The 17,651-nt window shown below is 48.7% G+C and overlaps 6 protein-coding genes across 6 annotated transcripts; 1 reads left to right on the forward strand and 5 right to left on the reverse strand.

Moving 5' to 3' along the window:
• Nucleotides 1-909: 909 nt before the first annotated feature.
• VTN77DRAFT_4144 (60S ribosomal protein eL29) lies at nt 910-1,448 on the reverse strand (the record flags this gene model as incomplete). The annotated part of the gene is made up of 4 exons (XM_069420171.1): nt 910-945; nt 1,064-1,166; nt 1,306-1,357; nt 1,442-1,448. 4 exons carry the CDS (start codon nt 1,446-1,448, stop codon nt 910-912), a joined length of 198 nt encoding a protein of 65 aa, XP_069281815.1.
• Nucleotides 1,449-2,294: 846 nt separating this feature from the next.
• On the forward strand, nt 2,295-3,210 carry VTN77DRAFT_4145 (uncharacterized protein; the record flags this gene model as incomplete). Its single annotated transcript, XM_069420172.1, has 6 exons — nt 2,295-2,426; nt 2,505-2,527; nt 2,597-2,727; nt 2,835-2,923; nt 2,997-3,086; nt 3,178-3,210. The coding sequence occupies 6 exons, from the start codon at nt 2,295-2,297 to the stop codon at nt 3,208-3,210; spliced, it is 498 nt and encodes a 165-aa protein (XP_069281816.1).
• Nucleotides 3,211-3,461: 251 nt separating this feature from the next.
• Nucleotides 3,462-5,506, reverse strand: VTN77DRAFT_4146 (uncharacterized protein; the record flags this gene model as incomplete). The annotated part of the gene is made up of 2 exons (XM_069420173.1): nt 3,462-4,708; nt 5,197-5,506. The coding sequence occupies 2 exons, from the start codon at nt 5,504-5,506 to the stop codon at nt 3,462-3,464; spliced, it is 1,557 nt and encodes a 518-aa protein (XP_069281817.1).
• A 492-nt stretch (nt 5,507-5,998) lies between these two features.
• VTN77DRAFT_4147 (uncharacterized protein) lies at nt 5,999-7,467 on the reverse strand (the record flags this gene model as incomplete). The annotated part of the gene is made up of 2 exons (XM_069420174.1): nt 5,999-7,285; nt 7,336-7,467. The coding sequence occupies 2 exons, from the start codon at nt 7,465-7,467 to the stop codon at nt 5,999-6,001; spliced, it is 1,419 nt and encodes a 472-aa protein (XP_069281818.1).
• A 7,868-nt stretch (nt 7,468-15,335) lies between these two features.
• VTN77DRAFT_4148 (uncharacterized protein) lies at nt 15,336-16,343 on the reverse strand (the record flags this gene model as incomplete). The annotated part of the gene is made up of 1 exon (XM_069420175.1): nt 15,336-16,343. The coding sequence occupies one exon, from the start codon at nt 16,341-16,343 to the stop codon at nt 15,336-15,338; it is 1,008 nt and encodes a 335-aa protein (XP_069281819.1).
• An 887-nt stretch (nt 16,344-17,230) lies between these two features.
• VTN77DRAFT_4149 (uncharacterized protein) lies at nt 17,231-17,606 on the reverse strand (the record flags this gene model as incomplete). The annotated part of the gene is made up of 2 exons (XM_069420176.1): nt 17,231-17,426; nt 17,479-17,606. The coding sequence occupies 2 exons, from the start codon at nt 17,604-17,606 to the stop codon at nt 17,231-17,233; spliced, it is 324 nt and encodes a 107-aa protein (XP_069281820.1).
• Nucleotides 17,607-17,651: the final 45 nt, after the last annotated feature.

Below are 17,651 nucleotides of genomic sequence, written 5' to 3' on the forward strand. Positions count from 1 at the left end.
GAACGGATATTGTACAGCACAGTAAGTATGATCGATCGTTCGTTCTTTAGAGACAGCCCTAGATCTGTCTGGATCTTGAGAAAGAGATAGAATAGAAAGAGGTAAAGAAGTACAGAAAGAAACCTGATCATATTCACTACTGACTACAGATCGAAAAAATAAAAATAAAAATAAAAACCAATTACGCAGAAACGCGAATACCAATGCGATAAATGGAGGTAAGATATTTAGGTATATATGTATGTAGCCCTCCGTCCATGCACCCTCCCGCCACGGAAAGAAAGGGAGAGGGTGTTTGGTAATTGGAAGGCATTGATCTCGGCACGAAGAAATCATCCTTCAGCAGTCGGGCATGGGGATTTGCCGCGAAGCTGTACACACATATGCCTGATTCCAAGAAAAAGAGAACAAAGGGGAAAACAAAAAGGAAGTGGGAAAGGAAAAGGAAGGGTTGATCGCTGGTCGAGGATTGTTGCGAAGGTTGAAAGTTGAAGGAACTCGATCGATCTCGTGAGATGATGATGATGACGATTGATGCGGATCTATCACTGTCTCTGTGTGATTGAGAGAATGAGAAACAAAAAATCTCAAATTATTAATATTTTGTTTCTCCATTTCTTGCGTTTCCGACAACCGTCCGAATGGTATCATTTTGCTAACCCCAGGCCGTTGTTGTCGCGTCCCGCAAAACCACGTCAGAGAGAGGTCACCGTCACCGTCACCGTCATCGCATCCATCTCGGAAAAAAAAAAGCTCGTCCCAGCAAATTTTCTTTTTCCAAGTCGATTGATTTGTTGTTGGGGCCTAGCCTAGGTAGGCCTTGGCCTTATTTGACATCATGACACATCACAACATTTTTTGTTTTCTCGCCCACCATTTATTGTTCTTTTGGTAGAGTGGTTTCCGAGTTTATGCGACCTCCCGCTTACCCTCCTTGCGCTCCTTCTGTAGGATAGGAAGAATCGTTAGTTAGTTCTGGACTGGACATCCCGCGCGTTCTTCACTCCTCGTATGGCATGTATTCTTCCGGGTTCGAGCGAGTAGTAAAGTGAACTCCACGTACCAAAGCCTTCATAGTGCCGTGCAGGGCGTGTCTGTGGTTCCGGCGGAACTTGGGGTCAACGCCCTTCAGCGAGGGGTAACGGTGAGTCTTAGGCCTCTTGATACTGTGGTACGCATCAGGAGTCAGTGGTCATGTCATGTCATGTCGGACGTGCAAATAGATTCATTCATCGTAATCTCGATAAATCGAATGAACTGAAAGCAACTTCCGGGGAAAGGATTGGGATCAGCATCTTGACGCACCCGTTACGGTGAGCCTTCTTGTTCTGGTTGTGCTGAGACGAGTTCTTCGACTCTGTGAAAAAGATACGTCAGTCACTGTTCAACAGCAGTAGTCGAATAGAAAAAATATAATTTCCAATCAGGCGATAATACGTACTGGCCATCTTGACGGATGTGTCGCGATGCGAGAAGATTGACGTTGAACTGGTGAAGTCAGTCGCTGGAACTGGGATCGAGCAAGAAGTCTACCTAAAGGACCTCTCCGAAGGCGTGCCGGTTCGGCTAGGGCTCGGGCTGGTTTGTGTGGGATCTCGCTTACGCGGGCAGCTACTCCAGTCTACAGGAGTCTTCAACTCTAAAGAATACTCTACGCCAGTGAACCGCCGTGATCTAATTAGTTGTGAGAAAATAATATTAATAGGCTCTACAACCTCTTAAACAGTCTTCACAGCTATTTCTACTTTATAATATTATTAGTTTGGGCCTGGAAGAACTTCAGAAGAAAGCCGGTGCTTATTCATCAGATCACGTGATATTTACACGTCTATCCCGATCTTAGGTACTGGCTGTAGATTCGCTGGATGATCTCTCTCCATGCTTTTCCTGCTATTGACAGTCAACGATATTTCCGAGTTTGCTTAGCTGTCACAGAATATGATGATTACCCCGATGAAGCGACTACGGTGCTTTCGGGTAAGAAATATCGTAGTGTTGATAGTCTGAGACGTGTCTTTCCATTTCAAAACATTTATATGTAATACAATGTATGCCATACACATTATCTGACTTACTATATTTCAATTGATCTGATATTCCGTGAATAGAAGGCGCTATATTTGTTAGTTGTCTGTCTGTACTCTGTACAGAGTACTACTACTCGGTTCAGAGGATATCACGTGACGCCAAGCGTCTCCATCGGACTGCGGCATCCGACTTCGACCGTTTCTCAATCCAACTCAGCTTTTGAAGGATACCCCTCTGCAACGCCTTCTCCTTCAACCCATTGCACCATGAGCTCTCTTCGGTTCGCTCGGGCTGCCCTCCGGGCACGCCCTGCTGCCCTGCGTGTCCCTGTCCAGCGCAGAGGCTACGCTGAGGCCGTGGCCGACAAGATCAAGCTCTCCCTGTCCCTGCCTCACCAGGTATGAGATATTGACTCTCCAATTGCGGCTGATCACCGCTGTTGAAGACAAGTCAATGCTGACTGTTGTGTGTTTTAGACCATTTACAAGTCGACCGACGTGTATGTTTGTGTCTGCGAAAGTCCCGGCAGCCCGTTGGCGTTGTACTGACCGCGTTCCTCTGTCGACAGTGTCCAGGTCAACATCCCCGCCGAGTCCGGAGAGATGGGTGTCCTCGCAAACCACGTCCCATCCATTGAGCAGCTGAAGCCCGGTCTTGTTGAGGTCATCGAGGAGAGCGGTACCACCAAGCGGTTCTTCCGTACGTGACCTACGTTCCAGCTCCCTTACGGCGGAACCGCATGACTTGAAATGCCGGCAAAGCGATAATAACTAGATATTTGACTGACCATTGACTCAACTGGGTAGTGTCCGGTGGCTTTGCCGTCGTCCAGCCCGACTCTCAGCTCAGCATCAACGCCGTTGAGGGATTCCCTCTGGAGGACTTTTCCGCCGAGGTGAGTACTCGTGCCGTCGTGTGAAACAAGGCGTTGGATAATGACTGATTGTATCTTTTCTCTGGTGTGACAGGCTGTGAAGGCACAGATTGCCGAGGCTCAGAAGATTGCCAGCGGTAGCGGTAGTGAGCAGGACATTGCCGAGGCCAAGATTGAGCTCGAGGTATGCTTTTCCCTTCTCATTAGTACAAGATAGGCGAATCGACCTTCTTGTTGATTATAGTGATTTTGCAATGCTAACTTTGCAATTTTAGGTGTTGGAGACCCTGCAGGCCGCTCTGAAATAGATTATCTGATGTAAATATCCACGTACCGTATCACACCAACCTGTTTGAATCAATCCGAAACGTGTAGAATTACAATCATTGAAGACCTTTTCGCCTCTTCAGATAATTCGCCCTAACTCCTCCTTTCGTATTTCGTACTTGACTAAACGTGTCCAACAGTTCTGGTCGTTTTATGTCCTTCTATAATTTAAATCCCTTCAATGGAGTGAATGGCCCTTTTATCTATTTATTTATTCTGTGTTCTTACAGAATCATACCTTCCAAACAACCAACCGCTTATCAAACCCACCACTGACAACCCATTCTTCCTTCTTGTCGTCCTCCTCGCTACTGACCAATCCAGCCCAGATACTGCGGACTTTGCTGCCCGCCTCGTGGCCCTCTTTCAGCATGGCGACAACCTTCCCCGTCTTGGCTTCGATGCCCCGGATCACGCCGTCATCGCCGTTGACCCACAGACCGGAGCCGTCCGGTCGCCAGACCACCTGTGGCGTCGAGTATGCGGTTTGCGGCGCAAACGTGTTGGCCTGGATGACGATGGCGGCGTCTTCGCGGTTTTGAAGGGCCAGGGCTGCCATGGCCTGCGAGAGATGAGTTTCTGACGAGGGCTCAGCTGTCGCTGCAGCGGTAGCGGCAGTAGCAGTGGTGGTGGTATTTTCGACGCTATCTGACGACGGGAACAATAACCGCACGATCATAACCTTCATGTGCGGAAGAGTCGACAGAGCGACGGCCAGGAGGCCAGGATCATGCGGACTCAGGGCCATACACGAAGGCGAAAATGCGATCCACGCATTGGAATGCGGTGCGAGGTTCTGTTTTCCTCTCAGCACACATTCGCGCGGCTGCCGCTGACTCTCTCCGTCTGCTGTAGTAGTAGTGGCTGTCCTTGCCCGCAATGGCTCAAGCGCGTAGTAGTAGAGGTAGGTCGAATCGCGGCGTGAGACGAGGAGCGTCAGCTCTCTTGACTCCGGGTTGCGCACGATGAGAATCGATTCTGGGTTTGTGGGGAGCTTGATTGTTGATACGGGTTCACCAATCGTCGGAGACGATGATGATAAAGTCATTCGATAGATCAGGACTTTGGCATCCCAGCCCGCAGTGACGATCCAAACACGACCTTCTTCGTCTGCATCTTCATTTTCATACGCCACCACCTTGACAGCGTACTTGCTATGGTCTTTTCTCCAATCCAACACTTCAGCATTCTTGATCAGCAAGAGCTGTCCGGACATGCTCGTTGCGAGATGATATCGTCCTCCTCGGATGGAGACGTAGGACAAGATAGGAGAGTCGGAGAGTCCCGACAGCGATGCGACGACTCGATTGCTCGGGCCGACGTCAAAGAGATTCAAGGTCTTATCTGCCGCGGTGGCGACGAGGTATTTCTTATTGTCGACTGTTTCGATATCATCCTGCTGCTGCTGCCATGGCTCGACAGACACAGAAAGCAGATTCGATGAACTGGGGGTGTCAACGATGGTCGGTTTTGATGGTGCTGTATACACGTCAGTCAGTGGACTCACAAGTATAGTCTATTTTCTCAAAGCAAAGCAAAGCAGTGAAATCCTTTAAACAAATAGGGCTACATCCAGACTAAGAACAAAATGTAAAGCAACATTACATTATTGATCGACACCAGAACCAAGGATTCAAGAAAGATAGGATTATCCAAGTAGTGGAATAACAACACAATCCAAATCGTGACATATCATCAAACAGAAACAGAGAAAGATCAAACCCCCATCTTAAGAATCGCCCTTTTTATCATCCAAGCAAGACAAACAAAAAAAAATAACAGACAGACAGACAGCTCACTCTACACGTTCCATTCCACAATGTAAATGCCATTCATTGATTGATCATTAATCAAACAACCTAACCGCAATCATGCCAAGAAACAATACACGATACACACTATATAATATACACATATCCATGATCTAGACACGTTATGCATGTTATCCAAGTATGAGATCTACTTACCAGGAACACTCCACCCCTCCCTCCTCGCCGACCCATCATCATCACCATACCGCTCAAACCTCAAACTCTGATCAAACGTCTTCTTCTCCTGGATCACGCCTTCGAGCGTCCAGTCATCGTACTCAGCAGAGGACCTATCACCGGTAGTAGTATCTGTCCTTGTGCCCCCCGCATCAGGCGGAAGGCCCGCTTCGCGGATGAAGGTGTCCAGCGTCGCGGCGTAGTTGTTGGAGCGGAGGAAGCGGGCGACGAGGAGGCTGGCTAGGGGGATGGATGATGATGAAGATTGGCCATTTGTAGACGGGGGCATTGTCGTTATTAGTTAGGTATTTTTATTATGGTGACTATGGTTTATTATAGTACATGGGTAACGTAGATTATCAGGAATATATGCGGTAGTACGTTGGATAAGAATCGGAGACGGTGATTGGTGGGTGGAGACGTCTGTCACGGCGGAAATACTATTCAGCGAGAATCAGATGAAACAAATGTTCAGCTACAACAAAATTGGATAAAAAGTTCATGAAGGATTCGCAGCAGGTATCTTATCTTGCGATAATGATTAGGGAAGAGAAATGATGAATTCGCGTTCATTTCCATAGTCATGATAAAACCATCGCGATATCTAATCTAAAACGCCATTATAACTGATGAACCCATAAGCCATGCCCAAAACTTCTGCAGAAAACAATATCTGTAACCTGAGATGCAGGATGCACCTGTCATCACTTGGAACCATCGAAACTCTCTCTTGGAAGCGCTATTTCAGCGTTATCTCAGCGTCGTCTCAGTAAACATCATCTCAGTAAAACATATCCTCAGCCTTGCGGCGCCGTCCTCCTCTACCCTCTAACTTGTCCGAGAACAGCTCCTTGCCCGCATTTGGATTGTATTTTGAAGGGAAAAGCTCCCTCACATTCGCACTCCCCTTGATCGAGAGCCCGTTTGCCGCTCCGCGAATCGATATCCCTTCATCCTTAGACGCCGCGCCCCGAATGCTGATTCCTGAAGCTTCCTCAGTATCAGCCCCCCGATCTCGGGCTCCATCCACGAGCAGCACGCTAATTCGCTTGGAGAAGAGATCTGCCGTCTCATCGGCTGCATCAAACGCAAGCGATCGCCGATGGTTGCTGACAGTGGTCTTGTTGGGGAATAGTTCTTTCTTCAGATAGCTTGTGGTGGTCTTGTTCGGGAAGAGCTCTCGTGTCTGAGAGTCTCCGTCCGACAATTTCGATGGGAAAAGTTCTTTGCCTTCGTTCGCGCGACTGCTGCTTAGCCGAGGCGATCGCTCCCGGAATCGCCGGCGAGATTGCTGCCGCTCATCGTCGCTCCTTCGCATGTCATCCAGGCCATCCCGACCTGGAGAAGCACTGCGATCACGCAGTCTCCCCGACTCAACTCCATGGTCAGGAAACAATTCCTTCCTCCTGCCTCGCCGGGGCCGATGACGACCTTCTGCATCAGAGAAGTCCTCGCTCGAACCACCACGGCGGCGATCATTAGTATCCATGTCGTCATACATATTCGCGGCGTATCCTTCATCCCGACCTCTGTCCCGTCGTCGGCGGTGTTCGCGTTCGTCAAACCGGCGGCGTGTGTAATCCCCGTCACTGTCGTCGCGTCGGGCTTTTCGCCTCCTCTCCGCCAGCTCGCGTCGCAGCTTCTCTCGGGGATCGTGTTCCGGATGCATCAGATAGAATCGGCTGGCTTCGTGTGCGCGGGGCTTCTTGCGATCTGTCTTCACGGCGGATCGCACTTGGAGAACGGATTCCGGATGGGTGGATAAGGACTTGGCCGTGCGCAGTCGTAACGCCGGAAAGGACGAGGCATCTTCTTCGCCTAGCTGAGAGAAAGCCTTCAACGCTTGTAATCCCACTTCTTCCGAGGAATAGACAAAGTTTGCGGATGTGTCGTCGATCCACTCGATGCGACTCGGCTCCTCGACAGGGAAGTGGTCGGCAGCGAATCGCTTGAGGTCATCGGTCGTCAATTCATCCACGCCTCGGATATGAACCTTTTCGTATTGCACTTCTGCAGTGAGAGGATCGACCGTGCCGTCCTGAGCAGTGACGGGTGGTTCGAGGGTTTCCTGTTTTCGCTGTTAATGACAGACCAACTGAGATCTCATCCGGGACTCACGGTTTCAATGGCCTCTGGTTCCGGGAGCGGACCCAGGTCGATGTCCATATCAATGTCCATCGCGCCATCCATGGCAGTGGGAGGAGGGTTTGAATCCTGCAGAGAGGGCTGTTGAAGACTCGCCACCTCCATGGTGGTCGTAATTCGATGCAAGTTGAAATGGAATCAAAAACTAAAGAGACATCAATATGATAGAAAGATACGTCAATTGATGTAAGAATAGGATGAAAAGAGAGGAAAGCGTTGAGTCAGAAAGAGCCTTTGTTCCAGTCGATAATAATAGCAAGCTGGTCGGCCGAGGTGTTGAATCGCGCGGCGCCGAGTTTCAGGTTCCCGATTAGGAAAAGCGTGGTCTTTCTGTGGAGTGACAGGAGATCGCTTTGCCTTCAATTATACCTCATTGAGAATAACAATAACAATGCTTCCAAGTTATTGTTACTTCAGTACTGATCTAGCGTTCCAACTGATCTCATTGTTAGTCACTTTTTACTGTCTCTTCACCAGTACGTACCTTTTGGATTCTTCACTGCGGTGTCCAGATGTGACATTGTCAACAATCTGTATGTTATTTACGACATGCTGTTTCTATTACAGTAAAGTAAAGAGGTCCAATTTGATAAAAGGTGAAATGTAGCAGATGAAATGCAATTAGAACCCTCTCAGCTTAAGCTGCCGCCATAAAAGCTGGATCAGTTGCAGGAAGCCCCCACTGATCCATTACTGAATTCGATATTCGACCTTTACGATATTCACTACGCTGTTATTGAGTGTGTTTCATTTATGAACCAGGTGCCTGAAAGAAGTGTATCTTGTCTCTCAAACTGGCCTCAGAAGCAAAGTCACTTGTCATGACTCCGAAGAGCTGTTTGAGCCCAACATCTGAAATCCCTTGTCAGTTCTTAAATTGCATATTGGAACAATTCAGGCTAACGATTAATTGACCTTAACAAGATTCACACGAGCATCATGCCAATATATGGCATCTTTCTCTCCTTCAGGTCTGAGTATGGTGTCTCCATGTTCGTAATTCCACTGCAGTATGACAGCTGTCTAGGACAGTTCCAAATATCTACCTACATAAATAAATTGGTTATGGCTTAATCAGGAGGGCAGAACTTGATATCAAGGCAGGAAAACTGGCCAAGCAGATTTGTTGCAGTACAGGCAACACTCTCAAGTCGTACGCACGGTTCGATATTTGTGGAGCTTGACTTATCTGTTCTCAGAGTTCATACTTCACGGAGAATGCCCCCATTGCGAAAAGAAAGTATTCATTGAACTATGATATGATTTCGAAGCAAATATAACGTCTGGACCTGGTGCAAGCACCCGCACTATTGCTCCTTTGAGAGATAAGACAGAAATTCTTCTTTCAAGAACCCAAACCACAAATATCATATTATGGAATAGATTGGCGTTAATACGTCAGCGCAGTAAACATCATAAAATCTGGAATTCATCTGAAATTCAATCCCAGTAACAGATACCTAATCTGGTGAGACCCTTCTTCAACCTACCTACCTGGTAGCCTAGGTATAGATCCAGTAGTGCTGTCATGTCATGGTCATGGCATGGCATCACGGCATCAATTTATGCACCTCGTTGATTTCTATTTTTAATTAATCAATAATGTAGTCAGTCAGTCACAATTCCTCGACCAGCGCGCTTCTCGTCATGAGGCTTCCCTCTCCCCCGTTTTACTTTCTTCCTGCATTTATATCCTCCAGTGAAATCGCAGTATAGGTAGACAGCAGACAGCAGACAGCAGAGCAGTGAGCTAGTTGTCCGCCGTTCTTGTTCTTATCCATGTTGTTGATGTTGTGCTAGTGTCGACGGCGATGTCGATGTCGATGTCGATGCTGAGTTGTCATTATTCATGGCTGGCTGAGGACAGCAATACCTACCTACCTAGGTGCATACAATACAATAGGTATAGTTCAGCTCAGCCTGGTTCAGCCATCCATCCATTCATTCATTCATCGTCTATGGTCGCCTCACTGTCTCTGCTTTGCTCTTTTTTTTTCTCCCTGTCCTCCTCACCTGCCCTCCTTACTGTTAACTATACTTCTGACTCCCCTGCTAGCGCTACCGCTGTCGCTGTTGCTTGCTACACCCTCCTATTTCACCAAGGCTGCATCTATGGCCTGATCCGGTTATTTTTCTGGTGTATGTGTCTCTCCTATGCCATCCCATCCATTTCTGGTACAGTACCAGGTAGATAGGTACTTAGGTAGATACCTACCTATGTAGAAATGTACCAAGTACCTAGTATATCAGGCCAGTCCAGCCGAGCTGAACAATAATTAATCCCTACCCTGCCCTACCCACACACCCTCGTATACCCTCTCTTTGCATTGTCCTGCATCATCGGCCACTCCGACTGAGCTGGAACTTGGTATCCTCGTCTATCCTCTCTTCGTCTTTTCTTGCCTTGCCCTGCCTTGCCTGCCTTGTCTTGTCTCGCCTGTTCAATCTACGACGGATAAACAGCAATCTGGCATATGGTGTGGTGTGGTTACCGGATTTCTATGTGTAGGTAGACAGACCTGCTTAGCTCCCTGCCTACTAGGTACATACATAATTTAGGTAAGCTAGGCTATGCATAACAATGGTTTATACTTACTCTATAAAAAACAAAAGAAAAACAATCCCAAATAAGCGAGGAGTGGCAATAACAGTGGACGAAATTCAGGATAAAGTCTGTCCATTCTTTTTTTTTTCTTGAATTTCCTTTTTTTTTATTTTAATTTATTTTATTTCTCGCCACGACCACGGCACTGTAACAGTGGCAATAGCAGTAGCAGTAGCGGCAGGCGTATGCAGTGCAGTGTAGTGCAGTGCATAATACCTACTTACTGTCTACATACGTACCTAATTGTCTAGGTGATGTACTGTACATACAGAGCACTCCGGACTGCAGTTCAGTTTTGCTATTGCTATTCATTATGCAATGCAAAGAATCAATCTAGCTTAGTTTTAACTGAATACAATTCTGGAAGACAGAAGTAAATCGATCGATTGATTAGCAATCAATCAATCAATCAATTAATCAATCAAAAAATGGAGGAGATTAATAATGAGTACTCCGTACATACATACATAGCTAGGTAGGTAGGCAGGTAGGTAGATAGTTGCAGTAGACAAATGCATACAATGTCAACCTACACAAAAATAAAAATAAAGATAAAATAAAACTGCTTTGTTTGCCTGGCTAAGGAAACAATCGATCGATCGATCGATCGATAGAATAAATAATAATAGCCGGTACAAACTTTTACATACTCCGGTACACATACATGTATGGGACCATTAGTAAGTTTTAGCGTGGCAATATCATAACTTCCATGCAACACCATCAGCTTAAAAGCTATTAAAATACAGTTTTTGAGTGCCTTTCCTTGAATTCCAATAAAATAATATTAAATATCAACTTTTTAGAATGTTTTGTTGTTTTGTTGTGAGGTTTTTTTGCACATAGTAAAAACCCCTGTCAGTGAGTCTGTACTAATGATCTTTCCGGGGGATACCTGAGTACAACAAACAGCTTACAGTATAACTAACCTAACTACTGTACTGCACCCCTAATTATTAACGAGGAGTACCCCGTACAGTACATACAATTGCTCCGTAGACATAATACCTCAAGGAGGCTGAGCTCGATGCTTCGTTTCAATAATAATTAAACAATCGTAATTATCCGTACTCCATAGGCCTTCCATGTCTCAGACTCAGACATCCCAACGACCCCAACAAACAATCTCAACAATCCCAGCTAATTAATTAATATGTCAGGAGATGGTGGCGGCAGTGACCGTGCATGGTTGGTTAGTACGACTGAGTGAGTGACGAAACGAATCTTGCCTGTTGAGTTGAGGTGAGTTCCTTGTCTCTTGATTGATGATGATGGACAGACATTGACAGCCCCGAGTCAATCCTGCCAAGTTTGCCCAGGCTGTCCGGCCAGGTTAGGCCAGGCCAGAATGAAATGCTAGCTAATAGCTGACAATTAATTATACGGACTCCATACAGCACTGAGTACGGAGTACGGATATACGGAGTATTATATGGAGTAATTACTCCGTACTACGTAGTGCTAATACTAGCCTAATTCCAGGCTGAGTCTGACAGGCTCAGGCTCAGCCCCTGCACGGTGAAGTCAAGCTAATCACCCACGTGGCACCGCACATCGTTTCGGGGTTACGGGGTCAAGGCTTTAAGCCTTAAGGGGGGGACCCTCTCTTTGGTGCACGGAGCATGGCCGCATGGACAATGGGCATGGCGCATGGATACGGACGAATTCCGTCCTCCGAGGCCCCGACCTCCGTGCAGAGTACAGAGTACGGAGTACATACAGAGTACTCCGTATTCCAGGATAATAGTAATAATTCTCTTATGGAGAACGAAGCGTTGTCCAAGACTCTAAGAGTAGACTAATTAGTTTAGATGCCAATAGTAATGTGGACTTTGTGGGCATAATAATATACTTACGACTTGTCTAGTGCAGAGTACTCCATACTCCGCGGAGTTGTTCACAGATTCCAGTTCTATTCCATTCCTGTCAAACTTGAGCCGCAGTGCCATGGCTGGCGTCTGACACCGGGCCATCTCCGTGTGAATGGCTCGTTTCATCCCAGCACTAGCCACTAGAGTTATGCTTATTGCTTACTCTTGTCCTCGTAATCAATAAGCCTAACTGACTAGCAATGGGGTAGTATGAAACGACTGTCATAGTCCATAACACGGATCCACGGAGAGATACTGACGGAATTCATCTATTTCATACAGAGTACTCCATACACAGGGATAATGTTATGTGCAGACGTGCTCGGTGATTGTGTTTTCCCTTTCCAGTAACAAGTATCCGAGGTAAAAACGGTTGATACCTAAAATCAAAGCCTCAGGCAAAAAGAGTCGGCCAATGATCGACAGTGGAATTCGCGGAATAGCGCCGAATTAGGAAACAAGGGCCTGAGCGCCAACGGTCATTGCCTAGGTAGGTACGGAGTAGCTTGGGGTGACTAAGCTTCACAAGAAGTGGGTCTGTCCTATGGCCACTGACTGACGTCTGCAGGTCGTGATTGCGGGTACTCTAGCCACTTCTAGAATAGCGCTATCGTGACCGAGATCCTCCGAACGACCAGGCGCCGATGCTGCCGAGGGATGCTCTGATTGGTCAGAACCAGCACAACGGACAAACGCCCCTGTCAGCGACCCAGCGACCTCGATGGCCCCTTGTCTGCAGGCCCACTCAGTCATTACCTGCAGAAGGCTAAGCAGGCCTGGGGAAATCTGTGTCACTGGCCTCAGGTCGATGCGTCGATGTCATACCCCGGCCAATCAATGATTCTTCCTCACCTTTCTCCCTTTCTGTCTGTTGAAGAAGCTGTACGGAGTATAGAGAACCATGTCTAGTAACTGATTCAGCCATCAAACAGTTTCCCTGGTGTTGCTATTATAAGCCAGATGCTCTCTCTGTACAACGACTCTGCAACCCAAGTCACCGTTACCGACATGCTGGCACGCGAGAGGAGTCATTCTTAGGCCGAAAGCCTGCAGGGACCAGTCGACGCAACGGCTCTAAGGTTGCGCAACGTTCCGGTCGATCAGGTTAGGATGAGTTAATGTCAGCTCGTCGAAGCGTGCGAACATTCCATTGTCGAAAGCATTGCCCCACAGCGCTAATGGGCATGAATGACAAATACCTAACTTGACGCTAAGCCCGTTTGGACCTCATGAGACGAGATACGAGCATGTCGACAGTCGACGACCGGACAACTCTCGTCAAAGAGATCTCCGACGCCCTTGTCAATGTCAAGGCACAAAAAGCGGTCGACTGGCTTCACCTGTTGCTCATGTGAAAGCGACCGTTCTCGTTTGTCGTTCGCCGGTCATGTAGGATTCCTTGTCCCAAAATTTGTTTCTCGCAGCGTGCTTCCTCCCTGGTTATAGGCAGGGGAAAGATGAAGACTCCATTGAAACCTGTAGGCTGCACCGACCTGGTTGGTGGCCTCTCCATTTGACTCCTCAGTCGAGGATGTATAGTTCTTACACAAGTCCATTGTCCGGATTTGCACATATCTCGTAGTAGAGTCGCAATTCCAATAATTAGAGGCACATCGTACTTCCTCTTGACGCAACTTCAACATGTCCCAATTTTTTGGATGACTGATCCTGAAGTCAATCACGCTGCATGCATGATTGACGACTTCACCTACCTGCGACCTCTAACTCGTCCGATCGGCCGCCCATCTTTGATCTTTGCGGGTCATGTAACGATTGCTATGTAGAAGCGATGCAGGTCATAAGCAACAATAGGACTGATAACTCTCGAAGTAGATTGGTAGGAGAACCCAGCATGGTAAGGTAACTCGGATTTCATCTCTCTCCAACGTCGGAAGAACGGGAGAAAGGGTCATTCTGCCCCTTGTTGAGGGGGCGAAAATGCCCGCGGCACGGCAACTTCCATCCTGAGGACGCATTCTGGGGACGACGGTGCTCCCGCGGAGAGTTGTAGTATCGTGGTTATGCACCGGTCCTGCTGTCCATTGTAGTTAAGCTTGGTTGAAGGCGGGGCCACGGAGGATATACTTAGGCATGTCCTACTTCAATCATGAGTTGTGTGTAACCTGCCGTTAGTATTTAATAAATAAAGTGTGAAATAGGTGGAAGTTGTCTCCATTGCGGCGCTGTAATTCTAACGGAGTAGGGACGTTCGGGGTCCGGGAGCTAAGCTAAGCTAATCGCGAGTGGCGGACCCCCCTCTGTTTTTCCTCCTTCTGGAAATTCTCAACGGCTTTTTGTCCGTGAGAGGAAGGTGCGGTTTTCCCCTGGCGGCTTCCGTTCCATGGGTGACCGTTTGCTTAAGCCAACAGCTTACCAGGGATTTAAATCCGCAGGAGCCAATCCCCGTCCCTCCTTGGCGAGAGCGTTGTCAGCCTCTTGACTGTTTTGGATCTGGAACGGGCGAATCGCCGCCGCATTGGTGCTAGTCCTTGTCGGTTCCTTGACAGCATTCCCAATATCCTTGGCTATGATAGGGACCAGGTACAAGGCTGGTCGTTTGTCCAGATGATACCAGCTAGTACGAATGATACCCAAGCTCAGCTGCGAGTCTCTTCCAGAACAGAGTTTGCATGTCGCAGCCGGTCAGTTGGGCTCCACCTGACACCCGCTGAGTTGTACCCGATGCAGTAATGTACGTGTGCAGGATAGAGTTCCAGGCGAGCTGTACGGAGTAGTAACATGAAAGCTGCTGGGGCGGTCTGTAAACTCGGATGCTCAAGGCCCCTGCCAGAACAACCAAACAATAATCTCCGCCCAGTTTTGACTGGGATGGGTCCGGTCCACGACGCGTCAGGCTCATCCCTTGCTTCTTGCTCGTGCCTTGTGACGTGGCTGCGGTCGGATTGGACTGTCGCGACAGATGCCAAGGAAAAATACGACGGCGTGGCCGGGGAACGCTGAAGCAGAGGACTAGCCTTGATTGTAGATTGTAGAAATCCAAACTCGTATCCAAGAAGCTCGTATAGGAGAAATTGCTATGGAAGGGTATTATGAGAATGGGATCTCAGACAATAGCTCAAGAAGAAAACTCGAGAAAGTGATCATGTTCACATTGGCTCCCCTCTCCACTGGAGAGGATGATAAAACTTCAGGACAAAGGAAAAAGGAAAATCCAGGGGCTGCTGGCACCCATGCTGCAATGTACATAGACAGTAATACACATTATGAAACAAAGAAACGATATGGGAAAAAATAGCACAGGATCATAGAACCAATTCCTGCGCCAAAGATGCTGCCAACAAACCAAACCGCCGTCACAGACGAAAAATTTTTTTTTAATCTGTGCGCCGAACCCAGATCCCAATCCCAAAATTCACAAGACGCTAGAAAATGTTCTTTCATGATCATCCCAAACCAATGTACAGAAACCAGGCCCAGATACCGCTCAAACGAAGACAATACAATAGGAAACGCCCGAGGGAGCAAAGTGCTCTCTGTCAGTTCAATAACAAGTCAAGGCCCATTCGCGCATCGCGCGACGGTCGCGGAGAAGGCTCTGAGCGAGGCGATGTCGATGTGTCGGGCACAGAATTGGAATAGTGATGGCCGGAAGGTGGGAACGTTTGGGGTGACTGAGGTGTCTGACAGTCAGGCCACCATTGTTTCATTGAAGCTGACTCAGACAATCTGCGAGAGAAGATCTCATCACTGGTGGAGCTTTGGAAGGGGAAAACGGGTGCGCTTCCTCGACGCTCTGCGTAGGCTTGACGCATGTCCACCGGCAAAGGTAACATTTGTGGTGAGGGTACCGTCCTGGGAGAGGCCGAGGAGACTGAATTGTGGTCTGACACCAAGGATGGTGTTCCCAGGGAAGACGCGTCAGAGAATGCTGGAGAAGTCATGGCGGGCTCGACTGGATGATTGGAGGTGTAGGTATAGATGGGAGCTAAGTGCCGAGAGCTGTTGCTGGACCCTGCGGCCGGAAACTGCACGGAAGAAGAGGTTGTGCCGTCATGGATCAGTCGAGACACGCTGACGGGGTTTGGATCCGCATGCGGCTTCGCCAGAGTCCATGAGGATCGTCGCGTCTGCTCGCTGGCCGTTGAAGCGCGCGGATACGGTGCCTCGACTCGGCCGTTGCATGTGCGGGAGGCGTGACCGCATTGTGCGGCCAGCCCTCGTCGTTTGCGATTCATACTGCCATTCCACCAGTTCTTGACAGCGTTGTCGCTGCGGTTGCCCAGTCGTCGGGCAATTTCGGCCCAGCGCTTGCCGATTTCGTTGACCATCTGCTCAATCATCCTGCCCTCTTCTGGTGTTATGGGCGAATGATTTAGCGTTGGCTTGAGATTCTGGTGGAATCGCTCTCTGCACTGCTTGGGGGACCGATAATGCATATGCTGCGAGATTCGAACCCAGTTGTTGGGTCCCTGCTCTTGCACCAGCCGCAGCAGGGCCTGATCCTCCTCTGGGACCCAAGGCCCACGGCGATGATTCGGTGCCATAGCGATACCGAATCTGCAAGAATGATAATGATGCTGTTGGCCAAGAATCAGACACGGTTCCAAACTTTCGAAAAACAAAACTTCATTATTTTTCTCCTTCCCTCTTCCGTGAGAGTGAAAGAGAGGGAGGGGGAAGGACTCTGGATAGGTTGCTATGGAGTCAAGGGAGGGTGTTTGGGTGGGTGAGCACCGATTAAACGTTGCGCCTTCCCCGGGGGGAAGAGGGGGGAGTGCCGGTAAAACAAGTGACCTTCCGTCTCGTGGGTGGGGGAGAGGGGTGGAGTGTAGGTAGGTAAGTACGGACGGAGTAGGTCGTTCTTACCTCAGGTGAACCGGGATTCTAGCCGGATTGCTCCTTAGTGTCGAGGCAAGCAGACTCGCAATATAATTCGGATGGTAAATGCTGACGAGGTAGATGGACAGCTGAACGGCAAGCTCGGGTGGTTGTTGAGTGTGTGTTGCGCATCAAGTACCAGTCGCAGATGCGAGGCGGTCCTGAGTAAATATGTACTCCTGTCCAGTCTGACTGGCACTACTAAGGTCTGGTCCAAGGTTGCGCGCCACGCAAAGTCTCAGATCTGAGATCTTCGGAGCTGGGTCGATGGAGACCGAGGGAGTGGATATAATATAGGTGAGTGTGCAGGGATTTAAGCGATGGCGTCGAAATAGTTTGGTCAGGCGCGGGAAGAATAGAAGATCGGGGCTCTTGAAGAGGTGAGCCTTGTAAATGGCACATGGAGCGGTACATTACATTTAGGTCGTTAGGCCCTCTGAGGTAGATCGGGACCCATCCTGTGAGTAAACTACGTATCTGTACCATACCGGATTTGAGGCGGCAATTATCACCGGCTGCCAATACCTGCAGTGCTTCTCCTCGGTCCAGTGTGCTACTTTCCAGATCGTGGGGATAATGGGATGATTGCTTTTTGGCGGCGGTGGTGGTGGAACCGCGATACACAGCAGGGGTCTCTCTTCGGCGCCAATGCACGGAACAGAGTTTCTTGGGCCCAAAGACCCGGTGGCGAGCCTGCCATGGCCATGACGGGGTCAACCTGGTCGTCCATGAGGAGAATCAATAGCCTCCTGAACCAGCCTCAGTTGGAAACGGCCTTTAATTTTCTATCCCTAAACAAACCCGTTGCTATAAATTCCCAACTTACCAGCAGCTGAGGGCGTCCTTCCGGTTTGGGGAGAATGAGGCTTGTGATGCGGCGCGCCCGACAGTCCAACAGGAGACCAGAATGTCGAGTCAGGGTGGCTCATGATGCTGGAGGGGGTGTTTGGGGGGGGGGGGTGTGCTCTCAGTCC

This window comes from Rasamsonia byssochlamydoides, assembly GCF_041956645.1.
Source record: "Rasamsonia byssochlamydoides strain NRRL 3658 unplaced genomic scaffold VTN77scaffold_3, whole genome shotgun sequence".
Classification (NCBI taxonomy): domain Eukaryota; kingdom Fungi; phylum Ascomycota; class Eurotiomycetes; order Eurotiales; family Trichocomaceae; genus Rasamsonia; species Rasamsonia byssochlamydoides.